This window comes from Podarcis cretensis (assembly GCF_951804945.1).
Source record: "Podarcis cretensis genome assembly, chromosome: 5".
Classification (NCBI taxonomy): Eukaryota; Metazoa; Chordata; class Lepidosauria; order Squamata; family Lacertidae; genus Podarcis; species Podarcis cretensis.
The window spans coordinates 52,160,507-52,180,561 of NC_137174.1; the positions used below are offsets into that span (position 1 = coordinate 52,160,507).

At 38.6% G+C, this 20,055-nt stretch overlaps 1 protein-coding gene and 1 long non-coding RNA gene across 44 annotated transcripts in view; both read right to left on the reverse strand.

The window, feature by feature from the left end:
* Window positions 1-433: 433 nt before the first annotated feature.
* Window positions 434-20,055, reverse strand: part of TCF7L2 (transcription factor 7 like 2) — a 212,741-nt gene continuing 193,119 nt past the window's right edge. For 5 of the 43 annotated variants that reach the window (XM_079975972.1, XM_079976010.1, XM_079975974.1 and 2 more), the window contains 5 exons: window positions 19,648-19,767; window positions 12,391-12,439; window positions 11,809-11,859; window positions 10,603-10,675; window positions 434-3,231 (listed from right to left, as the gene is read on the reverse strand). In XM_079975972.1, coding sequence (XP_079832098.1) covers window positions 2,793-3,231; window positions 10,603-10,675; window positions 11,809-11,859; window positions 12,391-12,439; window positions 19,648-19,767 — 732 coding nt within the window. In that variant the 3' untranslated portion in view covers window positions 434-2,792. Of the gene's footprint in view, window positions 3,232-9,074; window positions 9,104-9,896; window positions 9,970-10,598; window positions 10,676-11,808; window positions 11,860-12,390; window positions 12,440-19,647; window positions 19,768-20,055 lie in introns of those variants that run through there. The other 38 variants (XM_079976011.1, XM_079975994.1, XM_079975976.1 and 35 more) reach the window with 28 other exon arrangements.
* On the reverse strand, window positions 4,316-9,065 carry LOC307216125. Its single transcript, XR_013838921.1, has 2 exons — window positions 8,584-9,065; window positions 4,316-8,417 (listed from the first exon to the last, which is right to left on the reverse strand). It is a non-coding gene; the product is annotated as an uncharacterized lncRNA (long non-coding RNA).

A 20,055-nucleotide genomic window follows, 5' to 3' on the forward strand; every position in this document is an offset into this window, starting at 1 on the left:
GTTGTGCCAATAATTAAAATCCTCAAATGAATGGCAGCAGAATTCTAGAGATGATCTTGTCTGCAAAGATGGGAGAGAGATATTTGCTCCAAGTTTTTCACAACAGAATTTACTGCAGTGGGGAAGAACTGTGGGTGAAAAGGGTGTCCAAATTTCAAAAAAAGAGAGACAGGATTCCTGAGGGACTTCTTTTCAAGAGCTGTATGGAGGAGTAGAATGGCATTATCATTTTTTCCATATCCTTGCAACATTGTGGGATACTATGTACATTTCAAGAGGCACTGAAGAGCATCTCAGCAAGTTTTCTCTCATTTACTTTCTCCTGCTCCTTGTAATATAAGAAAAGGGAACTCTATTCCATCTAAGAAATACGTAAGCTCCATGTTCACCTGAAGCTTACACCTCTCCCTTTTTTGTTCTTTTGTTTGCATACTGCAAGGAACTGTGGAAAGCGGGATCCTAGGTGTGGTTGTGCTTTCCCTCTAAGATGCTTCTTGAAACCTGCCAAGAGGCAGCTGGGTTCTTTTCAGATCTCTTACAGCAACAGAAGCTATACCCCTTTTCAGATTATGGTTGCCCTATGCTTAGTCTAGAGCAGAGAGAACCACCATGGATGCCCTCCAGAGGTTGTTGGATGGCCAGTGGCCAAGATGAGAACGTAAGTTGGCTGCTCCTGGCCTAGAGGCTAAAGTATCCAAATTTAGTTCAGATTGTGTATTTTGGGTGAGACACAATCTCTCAGTGAATATTACCTATCTGTGTTTGGTGAATAAACACAGTGTCTAAATGGTCTTGAGTCAATCCTATGCTCCTCTGATCTGAAACATTATAAAATAACCTCAGGACTAGGCAGTCACAAAATACTTAGCAACCTGCCCAACCTCTATGTTGGTTTATTCAGCATTTTTTAAAGCTGCTTTTCCTGAAAGAGATAAAAACACATCCTGTCAAAAGCCTTCTTGGCGGAGGTGCTGGGGGTTAAATAAAACCTCTAGGTAAATGAGCTGCAAGTCCATCTGCACGTACTAAGTTGCTTTTATTAATCCAGAACTGCATGCTACAGATACTGTACAGCATGGACATTTATTCATTACAAAAATGGCTTCCAAACCATTAGAAATGAAAAATCGGAATAAGAGCAATAAAACGGAACAGTAACATCACAACTGTTAGGAAACATTCAAAGGATTCACAAAAAATGTCATAGTTAGCATCTTAATAAACCAGAGAAGAAAACTGGAGACAGTTTTACAATCGCTTCATGTCAACTACAATGGCACTGGATGAACAGATGAACATTTTTTTCAGCTTTATACAGCATTTATCTTCTTTTAAAAAATTTGCAACATCAACATGCCTAGGTTTTTTTTTTTAAAGTTTGCTACCTACCTGTATGTAGTAAGTGTACATAAAAGTGGCAGTCTGATTTTTCATTTTATGAATAATCTAATATACAGAATTTGGCCCTTTAGGGTTTATACCTCTTCATTTTAAAATGCTTTCTGGACAATCTGCTACCAAACACGTCTGTAATAGGTGACATTAAAAACTACATACATATCTACCTATGCAACATCACAGCAAAACAGGATGAACAAAAAAAAAAAATACAGCATAAAAATTGTCGGGAAAGGAGAAAATCACTGAGAATTTTGGCACATAAAATTTTTTGCTCACAGCCTACAAGTGGCAGGGGAAGTCATCTGCAGTTCTGAATGGGAAATTCTGCTGTTTTTCCAACAGCACTGATAAAAAGTCCCGTGCTAAATTTTCAAGTCTTATTTCATGTAATGGCTTTTAAAGCTTTTTTTTTTTTTTTACACTATTGATCCATCTGCAAATGTCCATTTGGTGGCAACTGTGTGACAGAAAAAAAGGAAGAAATTAAAACAAAATAAAAAAGAAGCCAACAAAAATATATATATACACATTTATATATAAACTTAAAAACCTTGTACAAATGAGTTGTTATATATATGTTGCTTACACTAAGGGGGGAAAAAAGACCTTTACACAATGTTTCAAGGAAAAAAAGAAAGGAAAGCATTTCTTTTAAAAAATGGACAAACATACAGATACAACAAGCAATTTCTAAAGCAATAAATACTACTAGTCCAATAGCGTTGTGATACTTTTTAATTGTTGAGTAGCGTTCCCTCCCCCAAAAAAGAACAACACCATGGAACAAGGTATATTAACACATTTTAACCCTTTGTTTCTGTACATTTAAACAATAACAAGTAACATCACAAGAAAAGTTATATCACACAAAGGAAAAAAAACGGGGAAAAAATAGCGGCACTGCATTCATTGTGCCCTTAAAAAGTTTTAAAAACCAGATGTAAAATGATTGGTTCGCAAGCTCGTATTTAATACAAATAATAAAGAACCAACGCCTTCGGCAAGGGCTGCTTCAAAATTGCTTCTTTTTTTCATTTTTAAAATCAGTCTTTGAAACTAAGCTATTGGAACTACATAACAGTTATGTATATATATATTTATATATATATATATTTTTTAAACGCTACAAAGACTTTAAACAGCTGTTGATAAAAATTTTGGCAGAATCATGAGGCTTTTTTTTTCTCCATCTACATATTTAAAAAGGAAAAAAAATTGAAATAAGGATGGGTCAAATATTGACCAATGAACTCGATACACATCAACTAATGTAGCCAGCCATATGGCACAAATTTTTAAAAAATATATAAACGGAAAAAAGGGGGGAGGGGAGAAATCTTGACACAAAAAGAAATGAAATAAAATTTAAAAACGGCTACAAGAGGCTAAAGCTATTCTAAAGACTTGGTGACGAGTGACAGTGGCTGAGGCTGTGTCCCAGCCAAAGAATTATGGGAATGCAAGGAGGATGTCGAGGGTTGCGCTAGCGAAGAGGAGGACGGCGCGGACTGCGGTAAAGTGGCAGACTGATGGTCCAGTGCCCCGTTCTGACAATTACTAGCAGGCAGACCGCTGGATTTGCTAGTGGAGCTTTCAGTCAGGGCTATGGAGGACGGCGGGGGCGGCATCATCGAGAGGTGTGAGAGTGGGTCGGGTTTCAATGTGAGCGAGAGAGGTTGGGTTTGTTCAGTCTGTGGTTTTGAGTCTCTTGTGGGGGAGGCTAGCATGTTGGGAGAAGACGGTGGAGAGTCTAGTAGGCTTCCATCTGAAGAGGGTGGGCTGACGCAGCTGCCTTCACCTTGTATGTAGCGAACGCACTTTTTTTTTCTCCTAGAAATAGGGAGAGAGTAATCTGTGAATGAAGGGCAAAGACACTATTTGGAGGGGGAAAATAATAACCCTAAAGCAAAGAGCCATCAACCAACTATGCCGGGCTCTGTTTAGCTATACCCAATTATTATAATGGTGCTGTCTACCTCTGGACAACGATTATGGAATCCGTCTTTCTCCTAACTAGCGGAATTTGCGCTTTGTCCCATTTAGGTAATTTTTTATTTATTTTAAAAGCCATCAATTTTATGTTCTTTTAGCACCAGGTGAATTTATTCTTAGCTTTTACATTCTCGTTCCCCTACAAACCAAAATATGGCAGATACTTCCTCTCAGTTGGCACCAAGCATTCTGAAAGACTGACTCTGGAGTCTCGCTTCTGGAATATCTCCCTGCCTGCCTTGGAAGAAACCCCACCTTTGCGACCAACTGTAGCCGAGGATCTACCACTCCTGCTTGTTTCTGTTTAGAACCACACCGTGTGAAAACAAAAACAAACAAAAAAATCAACGTCACACAGACACAAAAAAGAGGAAAGAGTAACAGGAAGAATAAAAGTGGGAAATGAAGGAAAAGGAAGATGAACAGAAATACCGTCCAAATTAACAAGAATAACTGGTTGTATAACCTGCAGGTTGTGGATTATCACACATTCATTTATTTTATTTTATTTCGTAAAGGGTGGGGTGGGAGAAGGGATCGTTTGGCTTCTACTTTAATTTATAGAAATTAAAAGAACTTCAAAAGAAAACTTAAATCTTGGTTAGGCGTGGAGTGTACAAACAAAGCAACAACAGGTATCATTGTAAAGAGAAACAATCAGAAAACGGTTAAGAATTTCACAAAAATTATCAATGCTATTAAATCAGGCCACTAGGCACCCTGGCTTATCCAACTTACATAAAGAACAACATCTATGCATTGCACCTACTGCCTAATATTCAGAAGACACGTCTAGTGGCAGAATAAAAATATTAGGCATACAATGAATGCGTCCTCTGGAGCAGTTTCCCACAGGGCAAACAGATTCTAAAAACCGGTCACAGCAAACACGACGTTTTGATCTTTTTCATTTTTGCCCAAAGCACTCATGTTGGAGTAATACAAGGCACCTTTCTCAACTGAAGTTCACGTCTGTTAGCATGAGACTCTCAGCTGAGGCTGAGAGGCAAGTAATCGTATGTGGCCAGTTGACCCTGTGTTGAAACTGACCAACGCCCCCATCAGGTGTCAGGGCTTAAGTGATTGATTCCAAGCTGACCCATATGTAGAATTATAAAGGTCAGCTGGCGCAATTTTCCACTGGTATAATTATAAAAGTCCAGTAAAGTAACACTATCACCCAGTCATCTGTAATCTGAGAGTTAACACTTTCAAATCCAAGTGAGTGGACTATGTCCACTTCAGAGGGCATTCCACCCAGCATTAGTTTCATGTCACAATCTCCATTTCGCTTCACTGATGCTCTGTCAGTGCACCTTTAATGATACATTTGCACTTTATTCTATGAGGTCCCAGGTTCAATCCCTGGTATCTCCAGGTAGGACTAGGAGAGACCTCTGTCTGGAAGCTGCTGCCAAGGCAGTGTAAACAATACTGGTCAAAATGGAGCAAATTGTATAAGGCAGCTTCCAAATTTAGCTCTTATCCCCCCCCCCTTTGAATTGTTTTTAACTTTTTATGCTTTTATGAATCATTTTTTAAAAAAATCATTTTAATGTTGTAAACTGCTTTGATATGCTCTTAGGACTTAGTGGTATATAAATATTTTTATAATAAATAAATAGAATGGGTCACATTTTGGAAAGGATTAGCTAGGAAACCCAAGCAACTTGCTCTTGTCAATTCCTAAAGTTTTCTGGAGCAGAACAGATTAATAACTTTTCCCTTAAAAAAAAAAAAATGAGATTAAGGTTCTGCCCCACGTTCCACACAGCAAAGTCAATTGTTAGGGCAGTGGAGAATTTTAACCACATTAGCCTGCTGATCAATACATGCTAGAAACTAAGACAGCCATGCATGTAAAACCTTATGAATTAAAGCAACAAAGCACAGAGCAGAAAATAAAAGGAAAGAGAAAGTGTGAGATGGCAAGCAACAGCAAACCATGCTTTATTAAGGCAAGTTAAAAGATAAAAAAGAGTAATTGGTGGGCTCTAAACAGAACCTTGCTAGAAGCCTCCTACCTAAAGTAATAAAAACTGGAAATCTATTAGCGAGAAATTGATGTAGTCCACTGGCCTGAACTATTTCATGTTCTTTATGTCTTACTCTTTAATTAGTCCCTTTAGGCAGAAAGGAGGCAATGTTACCATATCAACAGTTCAAAGCAGCATTTTTTTTTTTACCAACCCATGGGAAATAAGCAAGATTATATTAACAGAGTGGTGCTAATATTTAGGAGATCCCATTATATGTTCCACATCGGCATGCAAGGTACTATTATCTTGCCTTACAGATCAGCGTTTTCCAAATAGCACACAGAGCTCTACCTGTCAATGCCATGGGGACCTTCTGAATCAGTCGCCATGCTGTTGGTGGGAGGCAGTGGGAGGCTCTGGCAGGCCATGCAGGACAAAGGATAGAGGAGCATGTGTGTGCATGCATACACTTCATGGATCAATGGATAGGATCTCTAGATGCTAACCCCTCTCACCAAACTCAACTTCACAGATCCTTGCTCAAGGATTTGGTCATTACAGACATAGCCTGCAATGGTAAGCCCATAAAGAAGCCAACAAGCTTCAAGATGGGTTCTTGTTCTGAGGTGCTGAAGAGAACTATACATGTCTGCGTTACCAGTGTTGTCCCTAATAGGATTGGGATCAGTGCCCAAATTCAGTTTCCTCCACCTCCCTGACACCCACTCTTCTTTACAACTAAAGGATTTCCCTACAGCATCGGGCCAAGAAAACCCAGAACATGCGATGGCAAAATGTAGCGTCATTACTGAAAGTGGTGTTTCGGTTGTTACTGTTTGCTGCCGTTCATTTACAGAAATCACTTCAAAATCAGAATCAGTCTCGTATGGTTCAGGCAAATCAGTTTTATATAAAGGACAAGAGAAACTGATGTTTCTTAGGACATGTGTGATTAGTGTTGCATCACAGTAGGTCATCAGCATGAGGCTTGTAGAAAACAAGTAGTAAGCCCAGGGTAGTATGTAAAAAAAAAAAATTCAGTGCTGAGAAAAGCTGAATTCTACAATAATTAATAAATACAGACCTATTTTCTTATCCTGAACAGTTTATTTTGTGAGTTATGGCAAGGGACAAAGTGCTATGCAAGCCATAAATGTATTTTCCTTCTCTGGTCAACATTTGGAAATTCAAAATGTTGGCAGTGATTTTCCTGACCATAAGGTCCAGGAACTTGATTTTTTTAAAAAATAATCTTACAACTTTTTAATTCAGCACTCAACAAAAGTTTCTGTGCTTACACAGAGCAGCCACAGAACTGTGAAATATAAACACAGCACTAATAAGTCATGGAACATGCAAAGCGCTCTCTCTCTCTCTCTCTCTCTCTCTTTGCACTTTAGACCTAATGGATTATGGGCAAATTTTTTAGCTCCAAACCATGTTTAGATTAATTAATTGAATAATTAAGGTGTCCCTGAGCCCAGTGGTAAATGTCTCGTACATATATGCTTTAATATAGTGTAGATGACATACCATGAAGCAAATACTGGAATTGAAACCCCAAAGCACTTTATTGTTCAGCTAGTTATGATGGCACTGGTAACAGCTATAGAAAACCTATCTAAAAGCATTATACCTAATTTAACTGACCTTTAAAGTATTTAACTCTATGTTCTAGACAGTACTGACCTAGGTATGATACACACATGAAGTGTGGGCCATGATACTTACCTATCCTCACAGACTAATGCAAATTTGGAATATTAAGTACTAATTAATACTAATATTGTCCCAACTGTCCTCATTTTACTCTCAGTAGAGTTTTGCTATCAGAAATCAAAAACTATCTTGGGTTTGTGGGATGCCCTTGCCCAATCATGTCCAGTATTTGCTCCTTTACTGAACTCTGCAATGTATCATCTAGAAGAAGAAGAAGAAGAAGAAGAGTTTGGATTTGATATCCCGCCTTTCACTCCCTTTTAAGGAGTCTCAAAGCGGCTAACATTCTCCTTTCCCTTCCTCCCCCACAACAAACACTCTGTGAGGTGAGTGGGGCTGAGAGACTTCAAAGAAGTGTGACTAGCCCAAGGTCACCCAGCAGCTGCATGTGGAGGAGCGGAGACGCGAACCCGGTTCCCCAGGATTACAAGACTACCGCTCTTAACCACTACACCACACTGGCTCTCTATCCCCTGATGCAACACTAAGAAAAACAAAACACTGGAGTCAAGCAGAAAGAGTGAGGGAGAGAAAGAGAGAAAGTGATGACCTACAGAGTTTCAAGTCAACGTTTATTGTAACAGTTTGTTTTAAAAAAATTTTTTGCAGTGTTAATATGCATGCTCTGTAGCTTCAAGAATGACATTTTAAAGATCCTACCGCAAAGCTTTTAGAACTAAACTGAAATTATGTTAAGCTGAAAATGCTATTTTGTATTAGAGAAAATAGTTTGTTTCTCTCCACACACAATTCAATGATCATTTGACTGAAAATACTACAGATCATGTAGCAGATCCTCTTTAAATATGACTTGAAAACAGTTAAATGTAGTTTTAAATCAATAAAATACTGGCTGCAGTAAAAAGGTAATAAAAGAGGCAGATGCTGGAGACAGGCAGCTAGAGGCAAATCTGATCCTCAAAATACATCCTATTGGGCTCCCTTGATCCCAACCTCCTTCCCATGCACAATTAGGCACCTTGGTCACTTTCGACCAAACCAAGAAACATACAAAAATGGTCTTTAATCTCATTTTCCTCCCAGGGCAAAGAGTCGTGCACAAACCAAGTCACAGGTGAATATGGCAGTGAGCACCTGAGGTGCCCCAAACGAAGCCTTTGACAAAGTATTTATTACTGTATAGCCTTCAAGACAGATGGCTAGGGATGCCTTTGTTTATGTTGCAGTGACCAGATGTGTGGAGCCAACATTGCTGGCCTCTATCTCAGTTCAAAATAGTCCCTTTACTGATAAGGGATTTAGAGCATAATTCCTACCTTCCACCAGCATTCTAGTTTTGACAAATATAAAAATGGCCGCCTATGTCTCTATGTACCAGTGGGGGGTGCAGGGGGGGCCGGCCGCACCGGCCGCAACATCTGGGGGTTAGGGTTAGGGGGTGCAAATCCACGGGTTAGGGGGTGCGAATCCATGGGTTGGGGGCGCAAATTACTTGCCTTGCCCCGGGTGCTGACAACCCACGCCACGCCACTGCTATGTACTAGAATAACTGCCAGATAAGCTTAGTAGTGTTAAGAGGAATTTCTCTCTCTAAATGAGTTGTCTCATTTTTAGAAAGCTAAAGTTGTAATCTGGCTGTTCAAATGTTTCTTGAACTTGTAATTTCCAAAAGGTATTCAATAATCTGCATTGACAATGACCTGTGCTATTTTGCTGCTTCTGTCACACAATCACAGTGCTTACGCATGCATCTGATGGGAAGTTACAGAGTTTAGGTGGAATGCTGTCCTTAAAGGACAATGCATGAACTTTATCTAACAATTAGATGTACAGTACGTTTTCAATCCATGTGTATAGCTCGGAATCACAAAACTAACAGAATTGGCATGCATATAATATGAATAACTGCTCTATTGTCTAAAAAAACAGAATGAAGCACATGGTATGGGTGTGAATCAGAGGGAAAGGTGAGGAGGGGAGCACTACATACAGAAAAGAGTGTGTGTTGGACTGAGATACCTACCATCATAATATTCCAAATTCAAAGACTGCTTGGATCAGAACAGAGAAATAACAAATTTAACCATATTAAGGGGAAAAAAGAATTCAACAAGAGATAGTTTGCTTCCCTTCACCAAGAAACAAGTGCATACTGAATTTATCCTGCAGTAGAACATGGGTTGTTTCAAATGTTTTGGTCTACGGTGCCATTAAGCTGAACAATGCAGAACAATGTCCTGTAATTTGATTAAAATCCCAAAACAACTTGCCAAGCAAATGTCAACTTAACAAGCCAGAGACAAATGGACTACTGCAAATATTTATTGCCAGGCACCTTATGAATGTGCCTAATATGAATTTTAGTTGAGCTTTCATAAGCACACAAGATTGATTCAAAAATATACAGAAGAATTTGTTATATAGACTCCCAATATATTATTAGCTTAGATCCAAGCAGAAATTCTAATTTGTATCCTCTTTCATCACAGTGAAAATACCAGTGCTGCAAATATCCTTTGGAGACTGAGAGCATACACTTATAGACACTTGTACGGATGTCCACTTAACACACTTGTTTGACCAAGAAAATGTTAGTTTCTGCATCTTGGGGATGTGTGTACCAACTCCCAGTTCTACTACCAAAAGAGAGGTTATTGGTCAAGAAGGAAAAGAAATTTGCATTGAATTAGCAAAGAATTCTGAAGATCAAAAATTGATTAGCAATCAATGTCGTAGAAGCAAGGAAGGCGAGAAGTGGAAGGGGAGGGGTTAAAAATAAACCACACATTTAATACTAAGATGACAGAATGCTTTTAGTTCCCAAAGGCCTAATGGGTAGTATACCTGCACGGTTTGCACCATAAACTCTGTCGGTCAAGCCCGAACAATGCCCGACACTTCTTTGGAGTATTTGCATCTGTTAGCACAAGGTAAACACAAAAAAATACAACACAATGGTGGATAGAGCTCAGTTGGATGCGAAATCTTAGCTACAGCTAACGTTTCTCCCAGTTCATTTGGCAATCTCGCAGACCAAAGGGCAAGAAAGAAAGAGGATCTCCACAAGGCGACACACACTTACAATGCCTAAGCCTGCTGTGCATTCTCTTCACTTAGCCCTGCTGAACTGTGCACTGTGGTATCAAAGGATGTTTAGCAATGATATATATATATATATATATATATATATATATATATATATATGTATGTATATGTATGTGGAACTTTCCAGAGAGGAGGGTGGGATTGTGTGTGCAAGCCTAGGCTGATGCTGTCTTACAGTGGGAATTTTCCAGCTAGCGGCAGTGTGCAGGTGGGTGGAGGAAACAAAAATGAGGGGGGGGGGGGCGGCAGAAGAGAGCGAAATCCTTTAAACAGAAAGAGATGATCATTCATGGCAGCGTCCCACTCCCTTGTGTCTTCTAGATCACAACACAGAGCTACAAAGCAACAAAGCAGGAGGAGAGGGAGGGGAAGGGGGGAAGTACCAAATAAACCAGCTGCAAAACCAGCCATAGCAAGTCGGGGTTGGGGGGGAGACTATACACACCTGCAGGGGCCGCACCAGTTATTCTGTTGATCAAGGCCAAAGCGCGCTCGGCATTTCTTAGGAGCGCTCAGGTCTGAATGAGGTCAAGAAAGAAGCGAGCAGGAAAAGAGAAAGAAAGAGAGAGAGAAAGAGAGAGAGAGAGAGAGAGAGAGAAAAGGAGAATAAAAAAATAAAAAATAAAAATAAAATAAATAAAAATAAAAGGAAATAAAATCAATGACCTCATTATTAACTGCAAAATATCAACTTTTGATTGTTTTATTTTCTTTAAATAGTGATTGTCACATCTATCAAACTTTTGAAATTAGCTGTTGCAATTAAAGCTGCAGTATCCCTTTGGAAAGGACTGTTAATAATAATAATAATAATAATAATAATAATAATAATGGGAAGAATTGCAATTGATTCAAGAGGCATTGGAGGCACAACCCGTCTACTGTTTCCGCACAAGCCCCAAGAAATGCAGCGGGTTTGTGAAGAACACTATTTGGTGGACTTCTCTTTTGATACAGAAATATTTATTTTTATAGGGGGAAAAGGTGTGTGGAGGGGAGACAAGGAACTTAGTATAGAAATAGCTAACATGCTTTCTTCTTGGGGCGGGGGATAATGCAGCTTTGGGAATAAACATTCAATTTGTATTTTTTTAAAAAATAATTTAAAAAAGAAAAAAAGAAATGGCTCAGAATAAGCAGAAAGCAAAATGGATATGTTAGTTTCAGCCAGAAATAAAATGATCAGAAGCATGGAAGCAAGTGGTATGCAGGTAAAGCAGGTGAATAGCAATGGATATGTTTGAGTAGAAAGGCATATGTCTATATATATATCTCTCTATACAGATATATATATCGCATGCAGGCATGAGAAGACTTAGTGGGTGCCGCATAAAATGCCATTAGATTAAGGAGGTTCATTATTAAGCTTTTTATATCAGTCTCTTTAAAGAAATACTGCATATTCAATTTGCACAGTTAGTACAAATGAGTTATTTTTACTGCATTACTGTTTAATAGCAACTATAATGAATAACAAATCAGAAACAAAGAAAAAAAACTAACCATAGCACATATATATATACGCTACAAACGTGTGAATGATAAATTTATTTTTAATGTCAGTGTTTAAATGTTAATAAAATCTAAAATGGCAGGATAAAAAAAGAGCAATTTACAAACTATTTTAAATGGCTGAAAATGACATTAGCACCTGTAATCGGAGGAAGTGAAAGGCAAGGATTTAGGAAACATTCGCTGTGTTCTGAAAAAAAAGAACAAATTATACAAAGGCTTCAAAGAAAAAAATTAATCAGGGCTTTTTCAAAATTGACTATGAGATTGCCTATGCAGTATTTCTAATTTTCTAGAAAGAATGGCAAACCTCCTTAATTTAAAAAAAATGGCTGCAATTTACCACTGTAAAGGCATGCATCAGTTCACACAGAAACAGCCCAGATTAATACCAAACTCTCTCTCACACACACACCTTTGGTAATAATGGCACAGGCATTAACAAACTATGGCTCTACAGTGAGTAGCTCTGCAGTTATTAAGGACAAATGTAACTACCATTATAATATGCTATTCATGCATTTACGTGGCTACTAGTTTTAAAAGGCGAGCAATAAGAATTTAACTGTACTTAAAATCCAACAGGAAAAAGCTGGATGTAGTAATGGCCCTGTGGCAAGAAGGCTGGGAGATTTCAAACTTTCTTCTTATGCACAGTATTAGTAACTTATGGCCTTCATTGTTCCACTAAGGAATACGTAAAACATTCCATTTTACTTACCATTGGTCTCTCCTGGCTGTTTGTCCCTTTTCCTTTTCTTCTTTTTGCCCTGAATGAAACACAAATACATGAAAGGGTTGTTACAGAACCTACTTTCAAAAAGAGGCAAGAGGAAAGGAATGTTCTGCAAAGCTTGCTAGAATTGTACATATTTGAAAACATTTCAATGTGTGTGGCAACACAACGCTTTTCAGCATCTCAAATTGCCCACTTTCTACTTAACATTTCATTCTAGTCATAGCGACACTTCAGAACTCCTAAGAGTATAACTTACACATGTGTACAAAGAGCAGCACATAAATGTATGATAAAATAAATCAATAAATAAGTCACCAAATGTGTGTTTGGGTTAAAGGTGGGTCTTGGATCTGAAGCGCTGAAGACTACTGATATAGACTACTACTGGATAAAATCATGTCAGAGTATTTAATGTTAACACTTCCCATAAAGAATCCAAAACTGGCCAGCAATCAAGACTCTTGTTTGTGTTACATAAATTACCATTACATACTTCTGCTCTTCATCCAGTCAGAACAAATGGGACTGGGGATGGGTGGGAAAATATTGTACCCAAAATATGCTCTACAATGTCTGACAAAATCTCATGAACAAATAAAGTTAAAAATGGATTGCAAACTTGCATTCAGCAGGAAACCTTTTCCTGTCAACAGTTTTAATTATTTACTTGTGTTTTTATCTTGTATTTTATTTTGTAAACCACCCTGAGATCTTATGATGAAGGGGGGTATATAAATTTAAACAAACAAACAAACAAACAAAGACGTAAGTATTAGAAATAAGGCTCAACTTCCCCATGAACCTTAAGGAAGCATCATTCTTATTTTTAATATGCCAAGAAATGAAAAGAACAGCAGTCCTATTCAGGTATTATACCAGTAAGGAAATAAAACACCTGAGAAGGAAGATGGGGGTGAACATGCTAGGCTCAACCCCATCACTATTGCCATTGCCCCTCACAAATTGAGCCGCAACCGTCTGCAGGGAGGTTTTTCCCACTTGGCTAGGATTCCTCCATGATGCAGAGCTCACTTTTATCACAAGCAGAAGCCAGTTCCCGGCTGCAATTAGTCATGGAGAGCAACCTTGTGGGTGTATGTGAAGTAAAGCTAGCATGCTCACACTCATCTGTCCTGCCGCTTTCCCTCATTAGTGTAAGGCCTGAATAGGGCTCGTGTCTATGTTCAGTAAATTTGCTTTCCCTACAACAGAACTGGCAATGCTGAGCAAACATTAAAAGGCTGCTCAGTCTCACCTTGCTTTATTGGCTCTGCGTAGTGTGGTTAGCCTGGTGGTTACTTGCATGTTCTGCTTCTAATAAGGAGATATTAATGGAAATTCACAAGGGAGTAACAGAGACTAGATCTCTGTTCACCAGCGGGTAAACTGAAAGCAGGCTCTCGGAACGAGAAAGCTTTGGGCTTAGTGAAGATTTGGCTACAACCCTAAGGTAGGTGGGCGAGAGGCTTTCCTAGATCTGTGATGTCTTCTCTTCAATAGCTTGGTCTAGTTCCCACTTCAGCGATTCATTTTGGGTTTCAACTCAGCATGTCCACTATGATGTTTAGGTTCCCTGGAATGTACCAGTAAGAAGAGGAGATGTGAACGTTCCTTTTGAAAATGTAGCTCATGCAGGTCTCCAGGCATAAGGTCTTTGAACTTGTTCCTCCTTGCTCATTCTGGTTGTAAACTGCTACCCTGCCGATTTGGATGTGACAAATAAAGTCTTGTTCAGGTGAACTTTTGCTGATGGAAGGCTGTGTCTGTGCTTGCTTGTTTTGTTCAGATTTAATGCACCTGCCGGGAATTTTGTGGCACTACTACAGAAATGGAGTAATTACCCAACTTAAGCCTCAACTTAATCTCTACGACATATAAGGTGATCTGCAGAATGGAACTAGTATCTCAGCTATATAGTACTACCATACTCAAAATCCACAAAGATTAATGTTTCATAGCCTTTTCATAAATAATTCCACAGGGGGGGCCAAAACAACTCAGACATTTCAATGGTGTACTGCATAACTAAGGATCAACATTTTTTACGCAATATTATTGAAACAGTTTTAAATTTATGGTATAAAATATATAGATTTTATTTTACCAACAAAAGTGACAAGGATAGTAAACTAGTAAACATCTTTCATGGAGAGTTTATTATTTTGCATGAAAAGGACTGGAGCAAAACAGGTAGAACTGAATTAATCCTTCTAGAGGAAGAGGTGGGAAATTCAATTCCCCCTCCCCACATAAAAGTCAAGCAATTATAAGTTTCTACTTGACCAGCTTCCTTTACCATCAGATAACAAGATAGCTTGTTGAAAAGTAAATTCCTATCATTTAATCTGACACTGTTATAAGCATTTTAGAAAAACTATTCTCCCCTTCGAAAGTAATCCATCAAAAATACCTGACAAGTGCATCTTTTCACTTCAGATAGTTTGGTTGACTTTCCAAACCAAGCTAGAAAATCTGTGTTAATATAGATGAACTTGACAAAGGCCCTTCCATATTTCCTCAAAAACAAGTTTCTGAACCCAGTACATAATATTAAATAAGTGGCAATGTTGTTGGAAGAGAAACAGTATAAAGATGATTTGTTTCTATTAGAATCCTTGCATTCTGGAAGAGATGTGTACTTTTCACTATAGAATATGCAACGTTCACAAGCTCCTACACATGATGTCTAACAGCTATAATTAGGTGGACTGGCAAACCTCTTTTTGTTTACTGAGCCACCATATAGACATTTCCAGCCTAAGGCAAGGATAGGGAATGTGTGGCTCTCTACATAGTGTCAACCCAATATGATGGGCGCTGCAGTCCAACAGCATGTGATGGGCCAGAGGTTCTTCATCACTGGTGTTAATAATAATTAAATTTATACATTGCCCCTCACCCGAGCATCACAGGGAGTTTTATAATATAAAAACACATAACCTAATATTAGTAAATGTTACACAGACAGCATGGGAACATATGATATCAGTTATATGGTATCTTGAAAATGAATGGAAAATATGTAGCTGTCTCTCAAAACTGCTACATTTTACGGTATTCAAAAGCACTGTCTTACTGGATCAGCCCAATATCTACCTACACTTAATATTCATTCCCCAATAACAGACAGTTGGATGCTTCTAGGTGGCTTAAAACCAAGAAACTCTGTTCCACTGCTAGTCCCCAGAGTTTGCTCACCAGAAACCTAGAGCCTCTGAAGATGGAGATGCTATGACATGGCTAATAGCCATTGACTAATTATTGATTAATTAAAATCAATCTAAGCTAAGAGACATTATATCTCGCCATAATAAATGTTAATAAGGCATTGCATGTTTAAGTGCTTCCTTTTTGACTTCTAAACCTTACACTGCTAAGCTCTACTCTATTGTTCTCCCTCATCATTCACTTGATAAAAATGCATGGTTTTATAAATCCTTATTATATCCCTCCTTAATTTTGTATTTTCCAAACTAATAATCCCCAAAGACTGTTGCTCTTTCAGCAAACTGGCATACTCTTTGAGAGAGAGGACCAGAAATGCACACAGTATTCAGAGTGATCATACTTTTATTTGATAATTTCAGTCCTTCTTTAGTATTTCCTAACACTGAATTTTTATTTTTCGCTGATGAAACAGGTACTTTTAGTGAGCTCTCCACTCTGAACCCATAGCTCTCTAGGTATTTTTGTGATTTTTGTAAGTAGCTTTAGTAATAATAATAATAAAATTTTATTTATATCCCGCCCTCCCCAGCTGAAGCCGGGCTCAGAGCGGCTAATGTTGTTTTACTGATTTATTTGTTTATTTAACCTTATACCTTTTAATTTAAAATTACAAGTAACTATAGCTAGGCCATCTTCATGTGATGTCACAGTGAACTGATGCTTCTATGTGTGTGTGGCATATGAAACCGCTACAATTTCCATAGTGGTACAAGCTCAAAAACCTTAGACCTCTGATATATACGCATCCTGCAGAGATGCGCCAGCTCCCACAAACAAGAGAATTTATATAAGCATAGATTAGATGTGAGCTGGTGGTGAGACCTTGTGTGATCTAAGTGATCTTGGGTAGGGCCATTGTCACGTGTGAGCCAGCTGTCAATTTATTAGTACTGTACATTTGTGTCTTGCTCATCAAAATAAATTTTTGTAGCCCCATGGAGACTGAATAGCAAGGGTATTGTAAACTGAATCCATCCATCCTGGGACTGAAATTGAACTTCTGAGATTATTTTTAAAATGAAAATTCATGCTATTGTATAACAACTGTTAATCTGTCTACAGGGAGTGGTTTTTTAAAAATATTTTTCAAGTATACAAAATTCTTATCCTGGTTGACATGCTGCTTAAATAAAAATAAAAATATGAACCCTAAATTTAATACTTAAATTTTGACCGGACACTTGGAACCAAGGACTTAGCATCTGATATTTAATTTTGCTTGAAGTTGTGAAAAAAATTAAGATATGTGCACAGAGGCCTCCAAAACTTCATTATGTATGGCAGACACTATCATGTGTGTGAGACATAAATACAAGATGAAAAGGACACAGAGGGTCATCTAGTCACTACATACAGTGCAGTCCCCATTTCCTTTCTATATCTGTAGAAAGACTGTTGTCCAAAGAAAGCACGTGGAAGAGGATAGACTCCAAGAATTCTGAGTGTTATGCAGAAAAAAGTAAAACCCTTGTAGATCATGTGCTTGTGTGATCCAAAGCTATTGAGTTCTCCTACTGTAGTAAGGTTCCCCCTGAAGGTCAGGTGGGGATAGAGCCTCAAGCTGCTGGGGACGTATCAGCTTTCTTATCCTGTCCTTTTTAGCTTGAGAAGAAAGGGATTTTCAGTGCTCACACGCTGAGGACAAATGTAAAGGTCCTAAACATTTAAGACACAGTACATGCCCATCTGTCAGTGACACAGTCACTAAAGCAGAGGAAATGTTTCCTGGAAATCTTTCAAGCATTACGGCACATCCCAGCGCTACTCCCCCAGGAACTCCCGAGAGGAATCAGACTGCAGAATACCAGGAATGAATCGACCCTGTGGTCTGACAGCTTCATTCCACTCCATTCATGGCACAAAATGTGGGCTATGAATTTGGTGGTGGCAAAAATGGTCGGAGACAGCTCCTGGGTTGTAAGGGAAATCACCTCAAAAGAGGGTATACAGATACTCTCTTATGCATGTGAAGAAATAAAAACTAAGGAAGGATAATGTGAGGATTTTGATACCACAGATGTTGATTATAAGTTTTAAACAACACTTCATCTTTAGGAGCCAAAATACTAAACTAAGACGCTGTCTTTGTTTTCTCTCAATAAATGGAATTAATAAAATGTTGCCTAGTAGCATATTAATATGCCTCTCCTCTCCATGTAAGGCTATATAGGCTTATGCATGCAAATATGTGCAGCTGCATAAGAACATAGGTTACCTAATTTACAGAAGAACAAATTCCTGCCTTTGCAAAACAAAACAAAACTAATGCACACACACACCCCCACACACTTAGATCTAAGATTCACTGAGTTCTATGGAGCTTACTCCCAGGAAAGTGTGCATAGGACTGCAGTCTAAATAAATAATCAAGACAGCAGATTCAACAAAATTGCTAAGTATAATGCATATCAGATTGTCTGCAATAAGAGAGGTAAGATTGGCAGGAACAATATAATGACCAGTGGCAAAGGAGGTCAGGGATCCTGTACCTATTATACCTGTATGAAGAAGGAATTTCAGAGGTCCAGCTTCTCATGTTAAGGTGAAACCTCTCCAATATAACTCTTAAAGCTACAGGATCTGGTCATCCTACCAGATATAAAGCACACCCTTCTCAATTATAGGGCTTTGTAGAACCAGCTGCTCAGGAGATCTGTCAAAGCCTACTTGTATTAACTTTTCCATAGTGCTTGCAAGACTTGGTTTAAACATCTGTTTGGTAGGGTCTAATATGTTGGGGCTGTGTGGGTGTATTTCAGCTTTTATGTCATCTTGTATATTATTCTAATTCTGCGAAACAGCTCAAAAGTATCTGTGGCAAAAGCAGAGGAGCAATGTTTTTAAATGAAATAAATTGATTACCCCCCTTCCACTTGTGATCTTGCAATAATGTCTTGATACTGTTGACATCTGGCCTCTATTTAAATTTTCCCTTACATGATTGGTGCCTTTCAGTGATTGATTGATTGATTAATTAATTAATTAATTAATTAATTATGTCTGGGAAGCTTTAGAGATTTTACCAATTTCTATTAGGTACAATCTTTAAACTTGGAAATACTTATCAGTGAGCTATTACTTCCTTCTAAATGTACATGCTATGCTTATTTCCTGCCTATGGGATTTTGGTTGCAATTCAGCCATAGCTGTGACCAAACAGTCATGCATATTAATTGGTAGATTTATGCAGGTTTGCATCCCCTTCACATCTAAAGATGAAGCCAGCCACTCCATCAGGGTTTGAATGAACATTTTAGTGTCCAATGCTCATTCACAATGCATTTGCATTGCCAGCACAAAAGAAGGTTTGTCATGCATGCAAAAGGCACCTTCCATGCACATCTCTCTCTTGCTAAATCGAGACACTGATCTCTGAAAGCAAGCAGCCACAGTTAGAATAACTCAATGGAAGAAAAGTGTGGCAAATGAGAATTGCACAGGAATAGTTCACCAATAGCTAGCACCAAGATGTTTGGTAAAGACATCATGAACTGAAAGCATTTATGAAAAAATTGTGACCATGACAGACAACAGTACAATAATATAAAAAAGTAGAGGGTGGAATAATTTATTTAGCCCCACTTGAGAGCAAGACCTCCAAGTCTTTGCCAGTCCTTCTCTGAAGCTAGGGTAAGCCATTCTTCCACTTTCCACTATACTCTCACACAGGTATGCAACAAGGCACTAATTTGGGGGGTAAGGGAAGGAGATGAGGGTGATAATAGAGGGGGAGCTCTTTCTTGTTTTATTATTTTCTTTTTTTGGAAACTGCACAAAAGCTGGTGCCCTGATGGAAGACACACGGCCAGATTTCCCCGCCCCCCCTCAGAGCTCTACTGACACACCTCAGTTGAATGGGTGCCAATTGTATCCAAATGGGTTGGCGACAAAACCAAAACATCCGCTAGAATTACTGGATTGGTAGTGCTTGTCTTCCGTGTGTGGGTGTACTTCAGCAGATTACAGCAGTACTTGTCTACAAGCTCTACTACTGAAAAAAATTCCACCTACATAGCCACCTACATAGTTATCCCGTGCGGACCAGCCGGGGTAAAGCTGCATGTGGAGCTGTCGTTCCTTTCTGGCTAGTTCATAATATTTAGCTTGTTCTTCTCTGGATAATGCATGCCACTGCAGAGAGAAAGAAAACAAAACCACAAGCACAACAGAACATCAGTAATACAGTGTGTGTACAATGTGCATTCACATTCAAACTTTGGAAAATGGCAGCCAATTAAAGCATATCAACTGATGCAGAATATTCATTTATTTATTATTAAGAACTCTGTTTTATCCAGGTTAGTTTAAGCTGGGTTATACCGATGGAGCCTTTCACTTTTGAAAACGGAATAGTGTAATTCTTCAAGGACTTTTACCAGTGGTAGATAGTGCCCATTGGAAGACCAACAGTAGTAGAAG